Source organism: Orbicella franksi, chromosome 14 (genome assembly GCF_964199315.1).
Source record: "Orbicella franksi chromosome 14, jaOrbFran1.1, whole genome shotgun sequence".
Taxonomy (NCBI): Eukaryota; Metazoa; Cnidaria; class Anthozoa; order Scleractinia; family Merulinidae; genus Orbicella; species Orbicella franksi.
In genome coordinates, this window is record NC_138158.1 from 2,152,745 (window position 1) to 2,172,820 (window position 20,076).

At 37.8% G+C, this 20,076-nt stretch overlaps 2 protein-coding genes across 3 annotated transcripts; both read right to left on the reverse strand.

Annotated features, from left to right (window-relative positions):
• Window positions 1–909: 909 nt before the first annotated feature.
• Window positions 910–2,598, reverse strand: LOC145468862 (uncharacterized). Its single transcript, XM_081452554.1, has one exon. It carries the CDS (start codon window positions 1,652–1,654, stop codon window positions 1,151–1,153), a length of 504 nt encoding a protein of 167 aa, XP_081308680.1. The 5' UTR covers window positions 1,655–2,598; the 3' UTR covers window positions 910–1,150.
• Window positions 2,599–10,369: 7,771 nt separating this feature from the next.
• On the reverse strand, window positions 10,370–20,065 carry LOC145467939 (N(6)-adenine-specific methyltransferase METTL4-like). Of its 2 annotated transcripts, none has more exons than XM_081451579.1 (9): window positions 19,875–20,065; window positions 19,551–19,616; window positions 19,043–19,151; window positions 18,607–18,708; window positions 17,653–17,817; window positions 16,993–17,068; window positions 15,229–16,160; window positions 13,610–13,698; window positions 10,370–13,027 (listed from the first exon to the last, which is right to left on the reverse strand). In XM_081451579.1, exons 1-9 carry the CDS (start codon window positions 20,049–20,051, stop codon window positions 12,953–12,955), a joined length of 1,791 nt encoding a protein of 596 aa, XP_081307705.1. In that variant the 5' UTR covers window positions 20,052–20,065; the 3' UTR covers window positions 10,370–12,952. The 2 variants fall into 2 exon arrangements, with proteins under 2 accessions (XP_081307705.1, XP_081307704.1); XM_081451578.1 differs by having other exon boundaries at window positions 13,610–13,701.
• Window positions 20,066–20,076: the final 11 nt, after the last annotated feature.

Consider the following 20,076-nt stretch of genomic DNA (forward strand, 5'->3'; position numbering starts at 1 on the left):
CAAAATGATTTAGTGCATTAACCTTGTTCATTTTGGGGTGTGTTGGTTTGAAAGTTCATCGAAAACACAAGCGACAGGTTAAAATTTGCGAAATCAAAATTCAGGCTTCTCGTTTTTTGGCACAGATTTTCGAATATATTTAAAATGTCGATGTGGTAAGTTTTTTAAGGGGGAAGGGAGAGAAACTTCTCTCACATCTGTTTTTACATTTACGGTTCTTCGATCCGTTAATCACCATTCCGAGCATTCTTAAATCTTTGAATAGTGAAAGATACGGCGAAATAATGAAATGATTGAACATAGGTAAACTTCTAGATATTTAGGATAAAATCAAACTTAGGCACGGTTGAATTATATCTTGTCTCGGTTCGTCACGTATTCTTGTGTGCTTCCTAAGTGTTTTGTTTGACAGCGATCCATAAACGCACTTTTCGTGACTAAATGAACAGGTTTTTATTCCATTAAGCTAACTGCTTATACCTTACAAACAAAAGACCACTTAAAATTTCTGTTGTTCCATACGAAGATTACGATAGGTATACTATCTTTCGACTTCTCATAGTAATGTTGTTCAAATAGAAACCATAAACTAGACTTTCCTCGTTGAAAGCAGTATTTCAGTTCAATTGTATCGCTAATATTACTGAATCAGTTCAGATATCGGAGTTTAGAGTCAATTTTTCAACAAGTGTAATCTTTTAATTCTTAAATGTCATCAAGGATGTTTAGTTACATACAACAGAAAAAGCTAAGAGATGTATCTTTGTAATGTAATTAGTGTCTTCGCTGAACACACCGAACGCGGGAAATCCTGTTCATGTCATTTTACAACATTTAGTATTATCTTCTCACTCGTTAGAGAATATTTGTGTAAAACATGACTACAAATTCAGTAGTGTTATACATGATTTTACCTGCGCTGCTGTAGGACAAGTCTTGTTCGAAATGAGAATTCAGTTTATTTTCCAACAAGGCATAAACTCGGGCAGCTATAATGAAGAACTTGTTTGTACCTTTTCACCCTAAGTTTGTAGTTGCAACGAAATTCCAACTTTGTTACAATGCGAGCTTATGTCTCGTGTCTTTGAACTTCAGTCCTGGCGAGTTGTCTTGCTTTTTGACACGAATCATGATTGGGTTGTTCAACTGTTTATGAATTTTCTTTGCCAAAGCAGCAGTGAGGCCTTGTTCCAAAAGAACAACTTTCATTTTCGGACGAAATCATTCCATCCCCACTTTCATGACAAGAGGAATTTATTTCCTCAGCGCTGTTGGCCTCTGTGCTATTTTCCCTTTCCTTTATTCCATCCATTTCTTGCAATACACTATCCAAAAACCTTATATACCTGATGCTGCTTCTTAAAATATCAACTTTGGAGAGCTTTTTGTCAGGTGGGTACGTAGGTAGAAGTTTTCTCAGTTCAGAAAACGCCATGTTAACATTTTGTTGTCGCCAGCGCTCCCGTTTGGTTATGGCAAACATATTCCTTTCAACGCCGAGGGTTTTTGTTGCCAGGATGTGGTTTTCGATATCCGCAGTCGGGATATCAAGACTTTGGACAGAAGCTGCAAGATACCGTGGAACACCTCCCGTGCCTTTAAACTTGTGTGTCTTGGAGAGTTTCTTGGCAGTAATGTTGCTATTCATCGCCATCAAGCTTCACTTGTCTGATTCATTCTCTGTGTGATTGCCTATGATATAATCGCCTTCTTTAATCCAATTAAAGTCCTCAGGTCTTATAATAATAACATTTTAACACCAGTTAATTGATTACCCGCGCGTGCGGTCTGACAAAGCTGGAACCAAAATGGAACTTGCAACGAAAATCAGAGACGCGATCTCACTGATTTCTTGTATTTTGATTGCGCCAAACGCGATCTAACTTCTTGGCGACTCTTCACCAAATCATGGGAACCTTGATTTGATATCGCATGTTTTTTCTGTTTGGAAAAAGGAAGTCCAAAACGAACTATCTCTGCGATAAAAATCTGCCGAAGCCGGTTATATGGAGCAAAGTTATTCAAGAGATTTTTACTGCAATACGCGTTTAACCACATGTCTGTTAGCAGATGTTTAAATAAAAATGAAGAAATATTAGCTATAGCTAGTCAATCTCACAAGTTTTGAAGGAAAACGTATACTTCCATGTTAAAACACTATCTTTTGCATTAATCCAGGATCATAAATTTTAAGCTCTGGTACATTTTGACATTAAGATTTTGTCATTAAAGGATTTTCGCTACTTTTGTTTACATTTTGTCTCTGATAACCGCCTAAAGACGATAACTGGTTCAATGTGAAATCCCAAGTCCATGCTGCTCGTGCTAAACTGCTAACTAATAACACAGTTGGTGACGGTGTGTCAAGCTCTGGTTAAGATATGACAAGACTCTCCAAATTCTGCTTCGATTTAACACTCAACCTAATCATCCTATATAGCATAAAATATTTGCTTTTCAAAGAGCTATAATTATATTTCCATATTACATCAAAAAGGCCGATGGTTCCCGTTAGCTTTTTCCGCCATTCGTTGAACAGTTTTCCGCTCGAAGGACAAGTACTTGCAGTACATCTATAAACAGCTGAGTTCAGCTTAAATTTATCAAAACCATGGAAGTAATATTACTAATTTATTTCAAAACCTTAAGAGGATTTTCCAAAACAATGTTTTGCATAAATATTTGTGTTTTTGTTCTTAAACACAGATACAGTCGAAATTTAGTAGCTTCTGATTTGAAATGTTTCTACAGACCTAGCCTTGAAGAACGAGTTAAGAAAATCTTCTTAAAAATAAAGTGTTACGATATGACAAAAACCTAACATTTAACATGGCTATCGTATGTAATTTGGCAAAGTTTTAAACAAAGAAGTATGTTAGAATGTATCGCTATCTTTTATGAGATCTAGGCTTAGAAAAGACCAGAAATGCGTTGTGATGAATGAAATCTCTTAAGCTATGCAGCACGTCATTTTTAAAATCAAATAATTCGACAATATGGTTGAATTGTGCCCCATAGAGCAGATCGAGTTGTTCAGTACTTACACCATGCTCCATTGTCAACATAAAGGATCTACATATTATCGGCCCCACCCCATCCCCCAGTCTGCCAGGTTGCTTTAAGCAATTTCCCGGTTCTCACACTAGTGGGACGAGTTCTTCAAAGAGAGGTTAACACTGTCCACCTGACCCAGATCAGTGGGGCAAAAGACGGATGACGTTATCCACCAGATAAATTACTATCCAGCGGATAGTGTGGCTTATTAACACTAATCCAGTGGGTAGTGTTATCCACCTTTTGGACAATTGGTTCCTGCTGCACATAAATCTCCAGCCAGTGGATAAGTGCTGACAAAGAAAACTGTACTATCCACTGGATAGTGATTTGTCTGGTTGAAATCGTTTTCCATCCTTTAAACAACCGCTTGGTGAAGCTGTGAGTGTGAAGGGTCTTGTCTAAGAACATAACGCAATGACCCTGGCATAGACTCTAAACAGCTGTTGGATTTTGTCACAGTACGGCCTGGTTCACACTAGCGACATAACAACATAATCGCTTGTGTCGGTAATGTGAACATCTACACAGACAAAAGATCAGGGTTTTTCCTTGTGTCGTCATGTGCATACTGTTATGTTGCTATTATGTCATCATGTCAGGATGTTTACACTACAAACATAACGACAGAATGTCCTTGTTATATCGTTATGTCGCTAGTGTAACCCAGGCTTAAGGCTGGGGTACACATGAATTTAAGTGAAATTTTAGGAAGTTTAAAGAGGGATTAAAAGGATAAAAAGGGGTTTGGAACACCACCAGACAGTTGATTACCCCCAAAAGGGCACCACGGGCTGGTGGGCAACTGTTTGGTGTACGTCTACCAATTTATAACTTCAAATTCTAATTTTAAAGCAACATCAAATCTTCAAAATTTCCTATTTCCATAAATTTTACTAATCCTTTGAGAAAAACTATTTATCCCCAAATATACCCAAAAATCACCAAAAAATTTACAAAACAACCCAAAACGTGGCTATGTGAAATGAGCAGAGAGATTTTTCACTGCTTGAAACGTGAACGAGATATTTGCATTCAAACCATAATACCCAGCAAAAATATGGCCTTCATGTTAACCCCCGCCTTAACCCGGTAAGGTGAGGATCTGCGACGTGTTTCCTTTTATCGTTCTATTGACCGTAATGTGCATTAGTTTTAAAAGAAAGCTGAAGAACAGGTGTGAAACCTGTAACGTATAGATTTAACTTATCATGTCACTGGTATGTCAGGAGAATGAAGGACTTAATTATCTCAAGGAGCAAAATATGACCCGAAACAAATTCTCCCAAGGCAAATAATAGCAACTGTGTGACAGACAGCAGGAAGAATTCAGATGTTGATCAGATTTGAGACCCAAACGATTCAAATGACTATTCATTTGTAGTAAAGTAGTTATCAGGTTTACGGTGACGTCACTGTTCGATATCTGACTCAGCAAATAATAATTTCCCCAGCATGGTACGATAATCCTCCCAAATCTCCCCTCCCCTCCTTTTAGCCCCTCGGGCTTGTCACGCAATGTTTTCCTAACTTTGGGGATGAAAGATCGCGTGACGTGTCCAAAGAATTGCCCGCGCAGGAGGCTTAGACTTGTAGAAACTTGACAGGCTGTATACACCCTGGGATACCTTGCATTATTGACTAGCGGTCAATATAAGGCGGTGTCAAGTACTTGTTGACTGAGGAGGCGATACTGAACCGATCCGCACGCAATATTACCATCAAACACACACGGTATAGTCTGGCGCGAGATCTGTTGTCACGGGTAGAAACTTAGAAAGTGTCAAACTTGTGAAAGGATCGTTCCATTAATAGACAAGGTTATAGACACTGAAATAAAACACGTTCTCGAATCAAGTAGAAAATACATGAAGTTATCTCGAGCAAACAACAATCTTTAATTTAACGGATAAACGCACAGTCGATTGACAACAGTTCTGATCAAAGTTGCCTTTTAATTAAATTTTATGTTTACTTTGGAAAAGGGAAGCTTTAAAAAACACGTAGATCAACAAAGTATTTTTGTAGCTGGCTTAAAACTACTAATCCTGATGATGGGCTTAGAAAAGCGGACAAATTATGTCACCAATCACCGTTCATTTTTGATCCAGACAAGTTCTAAAGATCGCTTCAGAGTTTTAGATTTTACACAGAGCTAAGTAGCACATAGGGAAATTGCGTGGCCTGATTTTAAGTTTTCTAGGCATCAAGCAGAGAATTCTCGTTGCTTGATTCTCCGCCTTTGATTGCTGAGAGAGTTTGAGACAGGAGTCCACTATTTTGAGCTCCTACTTTAAGCTCAGTCACGGTATTTTGAGTTATTTTGTCCACGTACAAAGTTACCTTTAAATTGAAGGAAACCTGAAAATAGTAGTTTACTAAGATAGAAAAAGACCAAAGAGATAATAATAAACCATAAAGGAACAAGGATGGTTAAGGATGGAGAAGATTAACACGGATTACAAACGACAAACTTAAAAAATTAGGCTAAATTTTTCAAGATGCGGGAACCGTGACTTAGCTTCTGCTGAAGATCAGTTCCCCAATACTACTAGACGGCTCCGCACAAATTCGCCGTTACAAGATAATAGGATGTGTTCAGCTTTTCAACAGAAAAATTCCTTGATTTGTTTTCGTATTCTTTGCTGAGATGTGTTACTTTGAGTTTCGAGTAACAAAAATGAAGAACGCAAAACATACGTCGAGAGGTTGAAATGAATATCCAGGTGATAATTTAGCTTATGGACCCCTGTTATTTACCCTCTGCTTATTTACTGGGGACGCGGACACACAGGCGACACAGCGAAGGAAATACCACAACATCACAGAGATGCGACCAGTAGATAAGGGAGTAGATAACGCTAATACTTTAATACTGTATTACGGAGGTTAATATGGAAAAGTCATGTAAAGTGATGCACTGGAATTAGCAGGTGAAGAATTTGATGAGCTTGTTTGAAAAGGTTATCTGTAATTAGGAAGAGATATATTAAGTTAACTGGAACTTGTACAGTACCCCACCTGGGCTTAGTGTCAAAACAAGGCACCAATATATAGCTGTGTTTTCAGACCCAACGTGCAGCTCAAGAAGAATATTACAATGTTAGGCCTGAGTGTGTGTCTTCACGAACATCTTAAGTATGTGTTTTTCAGATTTGGAAACTGTTTCCAAAGTAAACATTACACATTAAGATACACTCCAGGATAGATGATGATAGATGAACCTCCTCTTGCGTTGTCGAAAATTACTTTAAAGTGGAAAAAAACCTGTAAAATAGTCCACTAAACACAAAGGAAGTAAATCACAAACCAAAATCGAACATGGATGGTTTATTTAGATTTACTGAGCAACAATGAACTTGATAAATTTAGGCGAAATGGTTCAAAATGTGTCATCCTTAGTTAAATGCGTAGGCGGCTTTTCCTGCGAGGCAAAGCGCTCAAAACACGGTCTTTTTTTCCCCTCGGCATTAAGACCGCCCGGTATGCAGGCTAAAGTAGACTGTTTTATTTGTGGAATAATGTCATATTTGTGAGGTCAAGAAAATATTTTACGCTTGCTTTCGCTTATCTGATAGAGATCATGCCCTAATTTATTTTTCTCGAACTCTCAAGAATTAGGAACTAGAAAAGAAATGTTCCTGTACTGTAGACTTGAGCGCACAGGGGTCGCCGGCATCTATTTTTGCGGATCAGAGTTGGCGCAGTGGTGAGAGCGCTTGCCTCTCACCAATGTGGCCCGTGTTCGATTCCAGCCCGATGCCATAAGTGGGTTGAGTTTGTTGTTGCTCCGAGTGTTTTTCTCCCGGTTCTCTGGTTTTCCTCCCTCCATAAAAACCAACATCTCCAATCTGATCAGGATAGAGGACCCACATTTAAACTAAGGTGGCTGATGTGCTTTCCTCTCTAAATATTGTAATTTATCTTTTTTTTTGAACATGACTTCCAGACTGAGCGTCATAGGTTTGGTATCGTAAAATAACGTAACATTCAACAATATGGCAAGGATGGAATTAATAGACTGCAGTCTGGACAAACTGTTTGAAATGTGAGTTTGACTCCGATTACTTGCACATTTTTTCAAAGATCTTAAAGCAAGTTTCTTTCAAGAGATAACTTGCTTTCCTTTTTCAAGAATTCATAAACTGAATTCTCATTCCATAAGTTAGGCAATCGATTCCTTCACTGGTTTAAGTTGTAAATCAGTACTTGAAGAATCCTTGTAGTCACACAGAGAACCAGCTTCAACTGTAGGACCCTGTGGGGAAACCTTGACCGCAATAGTCTGTGGTGTTGTGTACGGAAGGCTTGAGTAGATGTTGGTCAGTTTAAAACGCAGCGATTTCAGTCGGAAAACTCAAAGTTTAACTCATGGGAAAAGAAAGAACTGAACAATCATTGTCAACAATCATTTGTGTGATTTCACTACGATGATAATCAATTCGATAGTCATTCAGTTTATTTCTGTCTAACTCTTATGGATTACATGCTTATTGCCGAAAAGTAGCGAGGAAAAGCAAATCCAATAAACATAAATTCCCGGTTTAAATAAGTTTCCGTTTACTACGTATGCATTTCTTCCAATGAAATGCCAGTTGTTTGGGAACATTATCTGAAGCAAGAGCTATTACAATTAACAGAAGCACATTGTTGTCACTGGAACTACAAATGAATTCATCAAGTTCAAGTTTACAGTTGATGGCTTTCCTCTCTTTTTGTATTTATGCGGACCATCTATTACCAGAAAATGTGGCGACAATCTTACTTACTGGGCTAGTTGTAGGCTGCTCTAGGCTACAGGCCTTTGATACCTGCAGAGTGAATCACGGTGGAAACGAAACACTCAACTGAGAAATATTTCATCATTTACATGTTAGAAAAAAGAGCTGCTTGAAAATGTCCCCGGCTAAATTGAGACCTAAGATTGCACAGTAACGTTTTGGATCAGAAAACCGATCGAGTACGGGTAATCGATCGAGTACGAGTAATCGATACATTTAGCTAATCTACAGGTTATCGGCTATCTTACATGTATCAATTTGTCCTGGCTAACTAGAAACGGCTCCCTGTCAAAAATGGTATGATAAAAAGTTAGTAGCTTCGTGTTTTCGTGTTGCCTGCACTGCGAACAGACCACAAAGGAATATTTGAGTTGGCTTATAACTCTATTACAGCCATTCCACACACATATGACGAGCTTTTTGTAGATATGTTTCTGTTCGGGAAGAACGATTTCAGTCATGTAAACAAGAACAGCATCAACTAACATGAGAGCTTGATTCTTAACTCTCGCTACATGCTTAGTAGAATTAACCCTAAAATGTTAAAGAGAAATTACTCGAATGATCGAGATTTAAAAGGTCACTAATACCTTGGCTGCCGTTATCAATGCACCGAGTATTTTTTGAGATATGGTACCCTGTGGTGCATTCCATCAGTGTAGTAGCCCTGTGTTCACAAGCCATCAGTGAAGAGGCCAATTTATCGTTCAAAACCTTCTAGGAATCGTTCGTTGCAAGGTTCGCTTTTGTGTGTACAATGATAAGATGAAAAAACCAACGAAGCCGACATTTCATGTGAGAGAGCGAATGTAAAAGCTTAATATTTCATCAAGTAATGCTGTTAAATTGCGTCATTATCACATATCCCCTAAATTGTGGACCGGAATTACTTATGTAATTCATACTTGATTCTTAGGAACACAAACCACTGGGTCGAATAGGGTTTTGTCGCAATCTAAGACAGGAAAAGCCCTTAAAATAAATATATAACTTATTTTAAAGACAATTGGACTTCCAGGTTCGTGACATGAATTTCCGGAATATGCACGCGTCACAATGAAATCAGTACATTTATGGACTTCTACAACGGTCAATAAGCTTCTGTACATAGTTTTCATAAGCGAATAACAAACTTCCCTTAATTAGTCGGGATTATAAAAGACACTAAGCTAATTACAAGTCATTTATCTGATGGTATTTGGTAAATCCTTAAAGTCATTATACTCGATTACTGAATACTTGCGTGGCTGGAGTTCAAGTATGTAAATCCATTTTCTACTTCAAATATTTAAAGTAGTTTGTTTAAAGAATGACCGCGGTTCGGCGTGCTCGTCAAACAGAAATAATTGCTCTTTTCAGGCTTATAAGGTTAAATCAACAAAAAAGCAACTTCATAATGAGTCATTTGAATTTCATTGTCGACCGCAAACTAAACATTGTACAAATACCTATTTCTGCCCTCCCTAAAACACATCTGAACATTTTTAAAGTTCTTCTTTGCAACTGTTTCTTTTTTCCTCTAAATATGTCAACTTTCACAGTAAACCAGCCATTTGTGTGCTTTGGCCTGCTTCTATGTTTGGTGAAAAGAAAAAAAACTAGGTCATCTGTAGCATTTACAAAGCGAGGGACTTGCGTAATTAATTCCCTTCTCAGGGTTTAGATCTTGCTGATAGGCCTTGCTGTTTTGACATCGGATTGGCTCAAAATGACGATATTTCGATATTTATCAAAACAAGGCGAGATATCGGTTTGACAAATAGCGAAACTTATCTCAAGGGCTTGCTATTTCAAGTAAACTAGCCAGGGGAAACTCGTAAACACGTCCGCAGTCTGACATTTTGTTTTATCGCCCGGACACGAGGTCCACGTATAGCCCGTACCTGTGAGTCTAAACAACCAACCACCGATATACCAGACTGGTAAGTCGATTTTGAGGGTAAATATCCCCCATATTAAGTCTTTGAGGAGTTATCTTGCAAAGATCATCTTATATGCGGATCACGCAAATGAACAAATGATGTCTTGGAGAAACGCTGCAAGTTCTAATTGCACGCGAGCTCGCAAGCCAATAGTCTCAGCGTACTATTACAGTAATTCATCAATTCCCGTTGGATATTTTGGTACCACAATACGAAGAAGACCAGTGGGGTTTGGTTTCGAAGCTCCATTCCAAAACCGAAGGAATTTTACGAACAGTCGCGAGCGTTGGAGACAACATCACGTCAACATGGCGTTTGGCGAGCTGAGGAAGCTCCTGCCTACCTACCCTCCTGATAAAAAACTCTCCAAACACGAAATTCTGAAACTGTCCATGAAATACATCTCATTCTTAAGCGGTGTGTTAAAAGGAATGGATTCAAACCAAGCCGAGTTTTGCCCTGATTGTGTTATGGATCCATCAAAGTGTTCCCCGAGTTCAAGCTCTGCTACTTCCAGTAGCGATGGCATTTTATCAGCAAGATTAGATTTGGAACATGTCAGTGTAGACTCGTTAACATCCCAGATACGACTCGAAGAAGAAGGCGATTGAATTCCAGGGATTTTGTGTAGGAATGGTGCGTTCTGTTACAGGTTGCAAATTAGGTGAGAAGAAAGTGCGGAGGAGTGAACGATTAAACAAGGGAAGCTGAGACGCGAGCGTTATATCGATTTATATGTTTGTTGATAACAAGCTAAAAAGACCAGAACCTGCTCAAGATATTAAATGTCTAGTTTACACCGGTCTGAAACATATCACTGCAAGAAAAACAAACTAACACGAAAGCGGAATTAACAAGAAACAGTATGTAACTCATCTGCAAAAGAACTTGAGATTGATAACGGAAAAACACTCGCTATTAATTGTACAAGAACCCAGTAAAATGTATGAAGTTTGTCTTCCTTCCGGAATCATTCAGTTTACTAAAACATGTGCACAACAGCTCTATATTCCCGATCAATTACCGAGATCATTTGAGATGTCCCGTTTCTTTTTTCGTTATCAAACCATAAAGATTTCTTATCATAGATTAAATTCTCTTGACTTGCCTCAAGGACCTTGTACAGTTCACAATAGTTGTCTTGCCTTGTTCAGTACCAATTGTGCGTGAGTTTTGAAAGTGTGACACAAAAAATCGAATTTATTCGGATAAGCCTTACTTGGAAGGGAAAGAAGAAGGAAACTTTTCAAACTGTAGGCGATAAAGAAAAACAAAAATGGACAACAGTTCTGGCAAATGCACAGGCTTAATGCCAAGATTCTTTGCCTGATAACCTTAAGTTCAAGAATTTCCGAAATGAACATTACTTATTAACTAGATCGATTTCTTCGTATGCTTCAAAGACAAATTTCTTTATCGCTCGTTATTGCAAACCAAATAAACAGGAACATCAGAAATCACAATTTTAATGCGTCTGAGGCCATTAAAGGGGGCAGTTGGTGAAGCTGACGTGGTTAGTCCTTATTAAATGTCACTGTCGCAAAACGCCCTTTAACAGTTTTTAATTACTTAAATATTTATTAATGACAACTGTCAACAACCTTAATTAAGAGATACGGGAGCGGATTCGGCCTCAAACTCGTTACAGATTTTCTGGAACGTAAGGGAAGTCTTGTGTTTTCTCTAACTTACTCCAGATTATCAGACTGAAAGACGCGAAGGACTGAAGACTTTTTTGGTAATAGTGTATTTTTCAATCTGTACAGCAGGCGGTTTGGATCGTGAGAGAATTTGGCGTTCGTGCGCCACGAAACGTCTCTATTGCACTGTAGACAAAGTTCCTTTGCTCTGCAGACTGAAATTATCTAACTATCTAACATTTTGAAAGACTTAGGCCGTAATCATACGGGGGGTCTTTCAGTCTAATTGCCGAATGCGCCCATACAGTGATATGAAATGATTGAAATCGATGCCGTCGAAGTCGGAATCTATTTGTTTCAGCGAATCTCCAGTTCGCGAAAGTTTCGCAGTTAATCTATAATAATTGTGTGACTGTTTTCTTTAGGACTAGAATTTTAAGGATTTTTGATGTACAAGCTGTGGCTTATCAGAAATAGGGAATTTAACAGGTTAACAGACACGTTTATTTCGGGGTTTTCGAGGTCAAAAGGTTTATAACAATCTGGCATGATGTTGTGATAAACTGACGTGTTTTCTAAACTGTCATACTAGCTTGTCGCTTGCTAAACAAAAAATCCACAGGCCTGTTCTATTACTCAACAAATGCCTTCTTGTTCAAGAAAAGAAACATCAATAATTACCAACATGGAAATTCTCCTATCGCAATCAATAATTTGATAAGCAAACAGGTGATGAGAATTAAGCCTATCAGTAATGGAGTGTTGACTTAGTGCTAAATATAGCATGGGTGCAGGAGTTGGATGTAACTAATTTCCCTAAGGGTTGAACCATTTGACCTTTAAGAGAGGGTTGGGTGATTTTGAAAAAAAAAAAATATCCTGCAAGCATACTTGTGCTAAAAAAGATTCATACATACAGCCACTGCCAAAAACAATTAGCACACGTTCAGCGAGCCAAAAAAAGCATGTTAAACAGAAAAAAAAATATCATGCTTTAAAGCAATAACCGATTGCGGAGTGAGCTTAAGAAACTTATGCCAAAAAAGAGTTTTAAAGACAAACTGAAACCTTAGTTAGTTGTAGTATTTTTAATCGTAGTTCTAGTTCTAAACCTTAGTTCTAGTCTTAAGATTTTAGCTTTTATTACTTCTGTATTTTAGACATTTAATGTATATTTTAGACTTTATTTTTTAGAGGACCCTCCTCAAAGCCACCTCTAGGTGATTGGAGGCCTCCTCTTAAAATATTAATTTATTATTATCACTATGCCTACACGTCCCAAGAAAAAAATTGCCTAGTGCATGAAAGGGTTTTGAAAAAATTGTGCCTGCACCAAATCACTCACACACCCCATCAAGAGTCAAAGGGTCCACCCCCAACCATTCACAGTTCTGTGAACTTGTGACACAATGAACATTTCATCTTTATCTTAACAAATACTTTATTTCAAAAGCTTTAAAATCCAAATGAAATTTTTGCTGCCTGTTTTCCTTCAATATTATTACAAAGGGATACATAAATATATGGTAAAAGAAATCTCGGAACTATTTCGTAGTTAGGTAGCATTTTCATTGGTTTCTTGCTTGGGTGGCAACTGGTCAAAATATTGCATACCCTGGAACCTCAACACCTGAAAAATAAAACAAATAAAAAAGAATAAAGAAACAAACAAACAAGCAAACAAATAATAATTGATAATTGTCTCAAAACTACAATTCTGTATATTTTTATGTTGCAATGTTTCATCATTACTGGTCTCATTAGCTTCATGTTTAACTATGTCAAATCTTGCTGAGACAAAACAAGGTCTATGACTCGATCTCAGGCCTAATGGGAAAAAAAAACATGGTTTCAGCCTTTTTTATTGGGAGCAGGGATGGCGCAGTGGTGAGAGCACTCACATCCCACCAATGTGACCTGGGTTCAATTCCACCCAATGCCATATATGGGTTGAGTTTGTTGTTGGGTCCTGCCTTGCTCCAAGGGTTTTTGTACAGGTTTTCCACTTTTCCTCCCTCCACAAAAACCAACATCTCCAAATTCCAATTCGACCAGGATAGAGGACCTGCATGAAAACCAGCCAGGTTGATGTGGCTTCACCTCTAAGTATTGTAAATTAACTTACTTTTTTAGCTGCACCAATACACCTGTGTGGAATATTTCTGAGAATTTCATAAGTGAAGGATTATATTTCAGAACATTGAATGCTTACCTCATTTCCCCAACTGGTCCAGTTTGGTGTGAGATTTCGGGCAAACATCTCAAGGCATAGTGAATTGTGAGGAACATATTGGGAGAGAACTTCTGAAAAAAAAAAACACTATAATGAGTGTGTAATGTTCATAACATATAAATACAACAACAGCAGTAGCTATCATGCACAGTGCAAATCTGGTGTGAAGAATGATAGGATATTATGTACTTATTGACTGAGTGGGAGGGCTGGACAGGAAAATATTTGGCTCAAGGTCAGGACATACAACCAAGTGCAGCAAGGTTTGTGTGCCATGACTGAGAGCCAAATTTTTTCCCGTACACCCAGACCTGACTCAGTCAATAAGCATTTTATCATGACTATTTTAAGACCATTTCTCTTATGGTTTTGCAAGGAAGTAGCATGGGGGCCATACGGGTCACATGATAAAAATAATTATTATATATTGGATATTGGGTGAAGTAAAAGTATACAGTAAACTGAAGCACTCTACAATAATCTGAGGCAGTATCAAGTGGCTATTGTCAGTGAAAGATCTACAGGAGTACCCTAGAATTCCTGCCAACGGTACCTCACTTTGTCTCCTGACCACCTTTTTGAGCACCTCTAGAGCTGGCACTGACAGTAGAGAGGTTGCAATGTAGTATCACAGTCAAACCTCTGCATAACAGCCACCTTGGGGACAGAGGAAAGTGGCTGTTGTTGAGAGGTGGCCCTTATGGGGAGGTAGGAGTGTAATACACCAACCTTTTTTGGAGGACAACATTTTTATATTTTAAAAATGCTTATTTTAGCATAGAAATAACTAAAGTAATCAAAATATATCAATAAAAGAGAAACCAAACAGAAACAGAGACCAACATTGAGTGATACAGATAAAGTTTCATAGCCTTTTAAAATATAACATGGAGTTTTGTATGTACCATTCGTCAGTCGTTGATTAACTGGCATTGTAGAGAGGTTATTTTGGTAGTCTGGGACGCGCTTTGGTGGCCGTTGCCATTATGGAGAGGAGGCATATGTAGAGAGTGTAAATAAGAGTGAATGTATAGACCATCCACCAGGATGAATAAAAGGGGCTGGTGTAGGGAGGTGGCCATTAGTGGAGGTTCAATTGTATTGATAGTTAAGTGTACAGATTGGCACAGTTTGGAGAGAAACACAGCAATCTTTTTTTTAATATTCTTCTTTTGGTCTATTGTGTCACTGAGGAGGAGAAGATGCAGTGTCCTAATGGTTAGTGTGCTAGACTTAGGATCGAGCAGTCAGGGTTCAAGCCCTGGCTGGGGCCATTGCATGAGCAAGACAATTCACTCTCATAGCACTGTATGAATGAAGCTAAACTGGGACAGGTGAATATAAAGTTTGGAGGTAACACTCTGATGGACAAACATATCATACAGGGGAAAATAGAAAAATTTGTAGTCGCTTGACACACTTCAGAAACTGGGATAATCTCTAATGGTATAGACCACTCTGATGGTATAGACCACTTAGCCCTTTGCAGACTTCATCTTTTTCATCTGTGAGGCAACAATCAAGGATCAGGTAATAGTAAAGGGAAATTAGCACCTATTCATTGTTAGGGATATTTACAGGGTTAATTTTCAACTCACCATTCAATGGAGGCTTCCTGGAGTGGATCTTGCAGGGGATGCTACAGATGATTTGCTGATGTGGTAACAATCGACAATCTTTTGATCTCCTATCCCTTCGTAATAACTCTGAGTGTTTACTAGTAATGTTCATAATAGAATCAGTGTGTTGAACATTTTCTGCAATTTTCAAACCTGTGGCAGTGACTGTAAGACATTTGCTCTCATACAGTTCCAGAACGTCTTGTTCATCATGTTCTTTTTGCATGACAACATCACTCAAACTTTCCATGTCATCTGAAAGATCCACTTTATTCTTATGATATCGTTCACAGCAACTTAGAAAGTCATTTCTTGGACTCTGAAGTGGCACAGTTTGGAGGAAATTATCTAGATGCTCATATTCATGATCACTGCATGCCACGCAGTTTAAACCAGTTGTTGGTTTTAAGGATGATAATGATGTCTGCTCCTGCGGCATTGTAGTAGCTACATTTTTGTCACTGATGTAACATGTCATGTTAATCTCATCATCATCATCATCATCATCACATTCATTCATCTTTTTTCTTTTCTGTCGCAGTAATAAAACATTTGATTTATTTTCATGAGGAGTAAATTTTGACCTCTCCTTGGCAGATTCATCGCTCTTGGTTACACTTAAACAAAACATCCCTGGAGCATCCTTCTTTGCCATGAATCGTCCAAGCAACAGTGGCTCATAAGGTTTTTTATGTGGTGAATCTAGATCAGTCACCAGTTCTCCTTTCCTTGTAACCTTGACCCAATACCACTCTGCCACTAGCTCAACTGACCAATGAGGAAAGAGCTCTGTCTTTGTAAACCTCAAGTACTTCTGTTTATTGGTAACCCAGATCCCCACCAAAGCTCCAGGAGCAAGAAGATCAGGGACTGGGAGAGATTTAATCTGCCACAATGACATGAAGGAATACCTTGAGAACGAAAAAGGTAAAAGAATGAAAATTAAATTTATTAAACATAAAGTAAGATAAATAATCCAAAGGACATGCCACCCAAATTTTCTGAGATCATGATCATATGAAAAAAATAAGTTCGGTATTGACTGAGTGGAAGGGCCAAATCAAAAAATATATTTGGCACTGGATCATGCAAGATGGACAAAGTCCACAAAGGAGCATGCAAAATGACAGAAGGCCAAAATATATTTTCTGAGTCAAACCATGATCAGTCAAAACGTTTAATCATACCACACTAATACATGTAGAGCTTAATTTTGTCTGAAAATTGTGCAAATATCTTGGGGAACATTCTGAATTGAATGCATTGAATGAATTATTTATGTGTGAAGGTCAGATGGCAATTTTTTGGACCAGTTCATGTCAACCTAACCCATCCCACACTACACAAGTCTCAGTTCTTGACTGCACCATGGTATGATAATCAATATGAATATGTCAACACTGTTTAAAACCTTAAATGATTTCTGTTGATCCAAAAGTTTCCAGGTTAGGTCTTCCTTTTTGAGAGGTTAACCCAGCAATTCACCAGTAAACCTGATGTACCAAGTTAGAGAAAAACACCTTAAGAGCAAAGTGTATTGTCCAAATAATAGTACACAAGGACAACAAAGTAATTAGGTCAGTGTTCCTCAAATGTGTCTTTGATAGGTGATGCCTATATATGTGCCACCTAAACTCAACCATAACTGGCACGTGCAAAAGAAAGGACAGAGGACCATACTTTGTGCAAGAGGGGTACTTGGCATTTTGCATTATAATTCTGCACAATTAAAAGCCTTCTTACTTTGATCCACGTTTTGCAGACTTGTTGAACCAGGGGGGATCCAACACTAACAAGTTATAAAGTCCATTATGCTGGGCTGTGGGTGATTCAAGGAACAATCTTCTGTCAGTATTTCACAAAGTTACCGAAAGACAAACTTGTAAAAAGGTTTATTCAGATACTGTACATTTTGTTACAAAAAAAACTGTACATCTGAATGACATAGTTATGGAAAGTCATGGCAGGAAAAAACCCAGGTCCAATTGCCCGGGCCAAGTAAATTTCGCTCTTGGGCAAGTGAATTTATAGAACTTCAGTGGCGCCGTAGGCAAGTGAAATTAGCTTTAGTAGTCTTGTGGGTCTGAATAAAAATGTCAGCTTGATAAATAATAATTTCCAGTCAGAAGGTATTTCGAAAAAGACTGCAAGATTAGTTAACCATTGAGTTGAAAGCATGGATTAGTTAGGAATCCAAGCTTTGTTTGTGTTTGTCCTCTGATTGCCATACTGGCTGCCATGTCGGCAAGAAATATTTAAGTGGGGGCAACTGAAAACTGAAATTTACTGGCCCAGTAGATTTTAATTTTTTTTTTCCTGCCATGCTGAAAGGAAAATTGAAAGGAACCAGGAACCAGACCAAGTGATTATTATTGAGCATAGAAAGTAATAAAATTCACATACCATGATTAATAAGAGGTTTTAAGTTACTTGCATTCGACATCAAGAAGCTACAATTAGCAGGTAAAATGTACTTGTCTCCAGAGATATTTAGCTCTGCTGGATTATCGCATGGGTAAGAAATCATTCGGTCCAATAAATCTCTTTCACTAACAGCAATATTTTCACCTGAGAGAAATGGCAACAATGTTTAATTCTTGTTTTAAAAGCAATTAATAGGTAATATCCAAAACTGAGTTCAGTCTTTACATCTTCCTTTCAATCATGTACAAAATGCATAGGATGCTAGCTGAGACTCTTCTTTTTTAAGTGGACTTAATTTTTATTCAAAAAACTTTTTTGTGTTTTTGGGGGGATAATTCATTTATTAAGAGGAATTTTTATTCAAAAATTGATTGGCCAAAATATCTTTCATGCCCTTTTTTTGGAGCAAATATACATAAGAATACTGTTTGGTAAACCCTTGTTGTTGTAATTTTATGAATCATGAAACAGCAAGCTCTACTGGACATAATTCAGACCACTAAAATGTGTAACTTATACCAGTCCTGCACTAATACAGTTGTCAAAGAAAAAATATTCAAATGTACTCTGTGATAAGAATCCAATAATGTACGATAAAAGTCCCCAACAACATATAAATGCAAAGCAATTATAATTCCACAGGCTTATATACATTCAATAGAGAGACCCTTCTAAAGGAAGGGGGGTAGCATGTCTGCCATCTGTAGTTCAAACCCTTTTAGGAAGGTCCTCACACCACTATTAGAATTTCAACCTGAGTTACGTTGTTATTCGTCATTTTATAAGTCGGCATGTCGCTGTTTGGATGCCATGAACCTCAGTAGAAGGCTGTGGATTGGAGCTATTTTCCAAGGGCTTTGTGCTCATGAGATTATTTTGGTTTGAAGGCCTATTTTAATTCTGGAATTCTAAATTTTATTATTTATTTACAACCTTTAATAATAAGAGGTTCCAAAAAATGTTTGGATTCCAATCTGGTACAACTTGACACATCAGCTAATAATCCAGCAAAGTCCTTCCTGTCCTCTGGCATAGCTGAAAAAGTGAAAATAATGGTACTGTGTCTAATAGTAACAACAATTTTTAATCAAGTTAGTATATAGTATATAGTATATAGTAACCTTGAAGCTGGGGTTCGTACATTTTTTCTGTTATTACTTGGTACTGCTGAATACCACTACTGATATTTTAGCAATTGTATTTTGGTGTGAGTAAATACTTTTTTTTGTCTCCAAAAGTGATGAGAGGTGGTTGTTTTCCCTGACTAATTGAATCTTTCAGTCGTATCGGAATACTTTGTCCTATTTTCCCTGAATTTGTAACATTTCTGAATTAAGCTCGATCTACTCAGTTAATTCTGATTATTTACCTGAAATTGCAGTATTTTGTCGAACATGCTCGCTTCCAGAGAGAAAATAATTTTTATCCACTCCAATCTGAACAAGCCTCTCTACTCCTGCTGCAATTGTGTCTCGTATCTTTAGTTATAGAAATAAAGATTTTGAGTAAAAATCAAACCAGGTGAAAAGTATGCTGGAGATAAGGGTTGAATGCCTAATCACTGGAAAAAACGTCTCACTAGACTTCAGACAACCCGGTGCTATGTTTAATTATTATTGATACTACCACTTATTACATCCAAAGAGTTTAGTTTGTTCCAACAACAAATTACATTGAATTTCCAGGAAAGTTAGAATAATCAAATGAAAATGTCCTAAGCCGGCCAGGGTATCTTGTGTTGATGAATTATTACATTCTCAGTACTAAATTTCTAGAGATCAATTACAATGCGAAGGAGAATAATTGGCTTATTAACTCTTCTTTGAAGGATTTCAACGGAGTACGCGCGTTATGCATTGCTGATGAAAATTGTTTACCTTACGATGTTGAAGAGCAGCCTCTGATTCCTCGTCAGTTCGACAAACTTGAGTAGACTTCTTTCGCTGCGCAGAAATACAAAATGCTTATTTCCAGGGTACTTGCTATAGCTTAATTACAGAAGTTTTGTTGATCAAGCCTTAGAGTAGTTTTCTATTTACAAACCATGCTGTAAAATATTTTGTCTCGCTAGATCTTCAAAATATTGAGTCTCAGGTAAGTGGTGATTTCACATTTCTAAGTCATAGAGATCTTTAAAATCTGTATCAACGGAATTAAACTTAAGTTTATTCTAGATCTTGCGATCAGGATTAAGCCGTTACCTTTCTCTTTCTGGTACCATTTTGCTCGCAGCTGTTTTCAGTCGAAGATCGAAAGTAGGGCTCGTAAAGTGCAAATAAAGTTTCTTTACACGACAACAACAACGGAGAAACTGATTCAGTAATACTCCTCTTGTGATCGATTAGAAATCCGCTTTCGCATCGGCCGATCACAGCCATTTTACAATCAAAGTTTTTTTATCCG

Excerpts from the sequence above, each read along its gene's own strand:
- LOC145468862 (XM_081452554.1), bottom strand. The coding sequence starts at position 1,654 with ATGGCGATGAATAGCAACATTACTGCCAAGAAACTCTCCAAGACACAC.
- LOC145467939 (XM_081451578.1), bottom strand. The coding sequence starts at position 20,051 with ATGGCTGTGATCGGCCGATGCGAAAGCGGATTTCTAATCGATCACAAG. Across the intron at positions 18,709-19,042 it reads ACAAAATACTGCAATTTCAG|CTATGCCAGAGGACAGGAAG; the intron begins GTAAATAATCAG and ends TCACTTTTTCAG. Across the intron at positions 16,161-16,992 it reads TCTGCAAAACGTGGATCAAA|GTATTCCTTCATGTCATTGT; the intron begins GTAAGAAGGCTT and ends TTCGTTCTCAAG.